Here is a 6,830-nt window from a genome sequence, read left to right as displayed (position 1 = left end):
ACTGCCAAAAAATTGCTGATTAAATATTTTTTGGATTTTAATAATGATGAATTTTGAATTAAATAATTTTGGTTAATAAAAAGATTTAAAATATGGTAGGATGGCCGAATCAAATGCTATTTAGAAATCCTTGAAACAATCCAGATTAAAAATTCCTGTAAAGATTTGGTAATGCAATTATCAAGCAGTAGATTTGAACTATCAATTTTCAGAAATCCATCATCAAGAAAAACTGCTTTATTTGGAGATATTGTGAGAGTAGCCAAGGACGTAGGTCTCAATCTACGCCACTTACGGGCACTAGTCGGTAAGACCAGTTCTCTAGCTTTAATAGGAGAGCGTTATCAAAATTGATCCGAACGGCGAAGTTCCGATGTTCGTCAGGATTCCTTGACACCAGTTAATCAGTCTTATTATACGCGGATTAACACGCGTATGAGATCCGATTCGGAATCAATTCAAGAGACATTTAAGTAAATTTAACAAGAGTAAATTTAATAATTCAAAACAAACGAATACAAATATCAATGAACGAGGGACAATAAAATGACAATTAGATTACACGATATTGGCTTAGACTTATTCTATACCGATGCGCGATCGAGAGAGAGAGCTCACAAAATTGGTATAAAGCATACGACCTGTTTAGTTGTCGTTCGTCTTCCTCTCTGTAGGTAAGGGACACCTTGTAGATAGAGTTCATTTACTTCTTCGTACGGGAGATCAATACGTGCACAAATATAAAAGTATCTTTACTAAGTTCAGACTCGTGACTTAGTCTATGGGACTCGTTTAAGGGCGTTGGTCATCAGGAGGAGAACTGTGTGGAGTTTTGACGCTTCGGATCTGTCGAAGAACTCCCTCGCTGAACTCCCCGAATTCGGACTAAATTCCCTTATATCTCCTGAATTTCGACCAATCATCGGCCAGTAACTCTTTCATGAGAACGGACGAAAAGGGGATGAATAAGGGGTAACCATTTCCCATCTGAGTGAGATTTTTAACCAGATAAGGGAAAGTCAGAGGATGTTCTCTTCTGTGAAAGGAAGTAGCATCTGTTATCTGGTTTTTTCCCACATCTAAAACACTAGTTTTTCACAAAAATGAAGTAATATTTTGTGTCGATATTTTACCATTATTAATAAAAATTCATAAATTAGACCCAGGGCCTTTCGGATCTCACAATATTAAATTTTCTTTTTATATTACACTATACAAACCAAGTGCTTTCAGGCTTTTTGGACAGCTCCAAAGAAACTTGGTTCATATAATATATTGTAAAAAATGTTTAAATACCTCCAAATAAAGCAGTCTTCTTTAATGGGGTGGTAGTTGAGAGTCAGAGCACAGTGATCGGTTTCAAGAATTTAATCAATTTATCATCAATAGAGATTGTTCAGTCTAACAGTAGTCAAACTTTTTAATACAGGCACCACTTGGCTCATTCACTATAACAAATGTCATAAAGAATGAGCCTAACCAATTGCAACTCTTGGTTATACAACAGAACACATCTAGCTAGTGTTTTAATAAATTCTATTAAGAGCAGTTCTGCATTTGATGATTAAAGGGCAGATTTAGTTTAAAAATAAGATAAATGAAGAAAAATTTGTAAGTGATACTTAAAATTATAATTGTAAATTATACAGACCATTCACAAGTGACTTGTGGTCTGTGGACAACACGCATCTGCGAGGTCCTAATATGCACTTCCCAGAGCTTTGACAACAATTTTATTTTCTGGTTTTCTCCCTTCCGCTATTATACAATCTAATTAAATTGATATTTGTGATAAAGAACGTTCAGACTAAACTTGATCATTAAAAAGATGAGAATAAACTATATATTACTACTTTATACATATTATTTTCTTTATATTTAGTGTACTGACAGTTGTGGTGTATGCCGGTACTCGGCAGGCTTAAAACCTGCAACTTCATAAGAAAAAAATGCACTGGGCCCACCAGAAGCCTGCAAAGTTCAGCCCAAGTGCAGAAACAGTTGCTCATCACTGTCTTTCATTTGCAAATGAAGTGTCTATATGAGAAGAAAACACCAACAGCAAAATGATTTGACATAAAACTCTTGGTAACATATTGTACTACTACACAAGATCCAATTTCTGTTTGAAATATAAATCCTTAAACAGCCTTCAAAACTTTGAAACACATAAAAGTCTGATAAAATGGCCAGGACAGTAAGTACAAAGAAAATTTATTTAAAAATTTTCAAACAAAGCATACATTAAAGGTGTCTTCATCTTGTCTTTTCTATACACCTCAAATGCCTATTAAATCAATATAAATTATGTTTGATAAAAATTTCCGGGACAAACAAAAAAAATATTATTTGTCCTGACAATTTTTATCAAATTTATTTATCATCTTTTAATTGTCAGAGGGATATTTTTAATGTTTTACATATTGAGGCAGACAAGTAGCCTCAAATGAAAGATCAATTCTGCTGTGAAACTGTTAATTTTCCTTGTGTGCATACAAAGGGACAACATAAGACAAAACTATGTATTGTCTGCTATACTGAATTTTTTAAAAATTTTGTATATTTTATAAATTGTGTTATCAATTGTTTTAAAAAATTTAAAGATATAACTAGTAAACAATAGATCCGAAACCATCAATCTTTCGAAAAATGATTCTACAATATACTGCATTAATGCAAACTAGAAATGATGACATCTTTTGATATGCATAAACAATAGCAACACGATGACTCAGACTTTTGATACATATATATTGTTTTTAACTTATTTTCACTTTCTATGCTCTAATCTATTTAGTAGAATAAACATTTTATTTATATTTAGTATATCTATGATAGAATAACTTTGCTATTTAAAATTCAGATAGTACAATTTTAAAAATTTATAAACTGGAATGTGATAAAGTAGTGATAATGAGCAAGAAGTCGTATAACATTCCTGGATGACCAATATGGAATTTGGATTGAGATAATTATTGATATTCATATATTTCTGTAAACCAACTTTTCCTTTAAAAATTTTATATTAATAACAAATACTGTACTGCAGTTTCTATAACTATATTTTTAGGACGAGTGTAATGACAGATGAATATGCCTCATCACAAATCCTAACACATAAATAATTAAATTGTCAATTTAATATTAATTATGCTAATTAATTATGAAAATTTATTNGGGGATGACTGAGGGGTAACCATTTCCCATCTGAGTGAGATTTTTAACCAGATAAGGGAAAGTCAGAGGATGTTCTCTTCTGTGAAAGGAAGTAGCATCTGTTATCTGGTTTTTTCCCACGTCCAAAACACTAGTTTTCACAAAAAATGAAGTAATATTTTGTGTCGATAATTTAATATTATCAATAAAAATTATTAAATGTGACCCAGGGCCTTTCTGGTCTCACACAGATTGTTAAAAGCCAAACAATATTCATTAGCTGTTAGAGAAGATTAATCTGGTTAAGTTGTCAGTCACCTTTTACTTTCATACATATTAATGTTATTTAACTTCTGTCTTATTGTTGGAATTAAGCTTATGGTACCAGAAAACCATACACTTTTCCGAAGTTATTCATTCATTCAACAAGAACCGTAGCACAGCAGTAATGAAATAGAAAGAGTTTTAAGGTTAACACAACAATGTTCATTTGGTGTAAGTTCAAAGATCGTGTTACGAAAGCGATTTGCCAACCACTTTAAAGTGTAGGAAGATATTTGGTTTTCTTGAATTTATGATGTAATTTTTGATCTTAACAGCTTTGTGGTAGCTAGTGTAATTTTTAACAAATCAATTATTGAAAAAGCAAAAATGTTTGAAAAATTACATCTCAATAACTACAAAGTAGACAAATCACTATATCGATTTTTATTAGTTGCTTAGATCATAAATGACGTCATAAATGCAAGAATACTGAATACCTTTCTTACCCCTTGAAGTGGCTATAAAATCATCTTCGTAACTTGACATTCAAACTCTAATTGCCTAAACCCTTCTTTCTGTTCATAACAACAGTTTCATTTTTCTTGTTTGTTACTTCCACTCAGGTCATTTTTGATGAATTTATAATTAATCAACATTTACATTTCCATTTTGTTTAATTTTTATGTTCCATTTAATTACAATATCCTATACAATTTGTTTCCCATTTAGAATTAAATTAAAATGTGAACAGCTGAAAAGATAAATAATATACTGTATATATATTTTAATTATTTATTCTATGTATGCTTTTTGGTATTTTCACATTCCTAATGCAAATTTGATGTTTTCATAATCCATTGTATTCTTCACTTTATAATGACCAGGTTAAAATACAATATGACCACCAGCATATACCTCCAAATAGCAGACAAACTTCTTGGTCCCAAAAGTGTCCACTATTTGGAGGTTATACTGTATACATATATAAAAGTAAAATTTTTAGGTATTCAGTCAATTCCTGATAAATTATTTTCAGTTACAGTTTATCAATAAATAGTGTGTACAACTCCAATTCCCTAAAACAACAAAATTCTGCTTTATTGGAGTTCACTCACATTGAGTAACAGATTATCTAGTTCGTTCAAACAACCAGGACTTGATTGACCAAACAAAGAAATAGACTGTTACTCAATGAGTTCCAATAAAACAGAGGTTTGTTATTAGTTTATCAATATTTATTCTGTTTCTTTTCAGATAAACTATGATTTATTTTAAAAAATTTTAGATTTTATGATTATAACTGTAACACAAATTTTAGAAGTATAAAACAATGAAGAAAAGAATGTTTATAAAGAGTCAAAGAAATCGCTCAAAAAATATTGTAGGTATAAGTTATGGTATTCATATTGTTTATAACTATCTTCAAATTGCTAATATTTTACCTTAAAAAAAGTATTGTAAACAAAATTTACAGAATCTTTGCATTTACACTGTGTATCTGATAGATTTGTAAGCAGAAAGATTCTGAAACAAAGAAATATCTGATTTCTTTGATTGCTTCCAGCTACTGAAAAGATTTCCAAATTTATTAAAAATAAAATTTTTATTTTTTTTTCTCACAAATATTATCCAGAAATGATGATAAGAATATTAACAATGGAGTCAGTACTATCAAAGGAATTAGTTTCTTTAATGTTAACTGTGAAGAAATTTACTTATGGATTGTCTGTGTTTATGAATAAATCAGTCCCCTTAAACAACTATTAATATTAACATAATTATCTATTTAAAATAATACTAACAATGTTATATACATATATAAACATCTCAGAGCCTGATATTTTATAATAAGCCAAGTGACTGCCAGATTTGCAATCGTTTGGCATGATGTACATATATATACCATGCCAGGTAAAGAAATTACCAGCTGAATGCCATAGTGAGTGATTATAGGCCATGGGTGAAGAGTTGTCCCAGGCAGCACCACAAGTAACTGAGGTTAGTTATATCTAAATTAAATATGTCTGGAAGTGCGGGATCAGACAAAGGTCTAGGTAGCGTAACTAGCAATGCATCTGCATGGTAAGCAGAAGTTATGGGCTTGAATCCCACTCTGGTTCTATTCTTTTCTCCAGAATATTCTAAATTGTTTAATAAATATTAATTTAATTATAATTATTAAATTTAATAAGAGATGATGCCTAATGACCACCTCTAGTAACAAATTACACCATATTTAATTACTGATAGCAGTAAATTTCTAATAGCCTGATTAACCCAGCAAAAAAAATTATTGAAGAAAAAAGGAGAATAAAGTAAATAAATTCTGTAAGTGCTGATTAGTCTGTTATTAATTACTCAACTTGATTTTAAACAAATTAATTAATCTATATTATCATTATTTCTAATAAAAAATGTGCAAAGTAATTGAATAATTGTGTACTTACTCTTAACATAATTCTGTGTTCTATATTCAATAATATTTTCTTCCTTTCTCTGTAATCTCTAATAAGTGTATGTAAAGTATCACAATGTGGTACCCAACCAATCAAACCACTATTTGTTGATAATGGAATGACAGCATATCTTTGGATTCTAAAAGAATGTGGATAAATTCATAGAAATAATTTGTCATTAAAATATAAATTTTAAAATTTAAAACTTTAACAAAACTATTCTATTAAAGAAAAACAAGCATGAAATTTGCTCATTTATCAAAGCCCAAGTACTTTTGAGCTTGCTAAGAGCATCATCACAGGAAACTAAAATAGAAACTTCTACATTCAAACAATTTGAAAAGAATTCTAAAATATTTAAGCAGACAAATTCTGATGTAAGTCCCATCTTCTGGTCATTTTTCTTCATACTGTGATGTTGTTTATTAAATCTTAAAATTTTTAATAAAAATATTTAACTTTCAAAAAACATGTTCTTGTTATCAAATGCTATTGTCTGTCCTTTTTTACCTTCTTGTTAATTAGTTTATATTTATGAAAATCAATGTCTAAGAGCAGACAAGTCCAATAGCTAATGATACAATGAGTAATTTCTGATGATAGAATAAAGAAAGAATATGAAAGACATAAAAACACCAAGAAAATTATTTAAGTTAAATAATAAAGTTGTATATCTTAATACTTATTATAAAATATTAGTAATAGTAGTATTATATTCAAAAGCAAAGCTGTTCACTGAATTTTATTGTTTTTGTTAAACATGTTCATCTTGACATGATCTATTGATTGAATGATAATGAATTTTTCTACAAACAGTATGCACCATCACTACCACACATTGTCATGACATTCTCTAAAGGAGTGGCCAAGAAAAAGTGGCTTTCCTGTCCACAACACCCTGCTTCAGTCCTGTGAAGAACATCATATGAACAGGGCATAGCACACCAGAAACAC

The 6,830-nt window shown here is 29.9% G+C and overlaps 1 protein-coding gene across 1 annotated transcript in view; it reads right to left on the bottom strand.

Moving 5' to 3' along the window:
- Positions 1 to 5,367: 5,367 nt before the first annotated feature.
- Positions 5,368 to 6,830, bottom strand: part of LOC111620923 (serine/threonine-protein kinase mTOR-like) — a 125,407-nt gene continuing 123,944 nt past the window's right edge. Inside the window, exons 49-50 of the mRNA XM_023362950.1 lie at positions 5,819 to 6,015; positions 5,368 to 5,561 (exon numbers count right to left, since the gene is read on the bottom strand). Of these exons, the coding sequence (XP_023218718.1) occupies positions 5,368 to 5,561; positions 5,819 to 6,015 (391 nt within the window). The remainder of the gene's footprint in view (positions 5,562 to 5,818; positions 6,016 to 6,830) is intronic.

Source organism: Centruroides sculpturatus, unplaced genomic scaffold (assembly GCF_000671375.1).
Source record: "Centruroides sculpturatus isolate CEXI.00-Female unplaced genomic scaffold, Cexi_2.0 scaffold17, whole genome shotgun sequence".
Taxonomy (NCBI): domain Eukaryota; kingdom Metazoa; phylum Arthropoda; class Arachnida; order Scorpiones; family Buthidae; genus Centruroides; species Centruroides sculpturatus.
The sequence above is the reverse complement of the archived record's forward strand: the minus strand, read 5'-3'. Positions and strand labels throughout refer to the sequence as shown.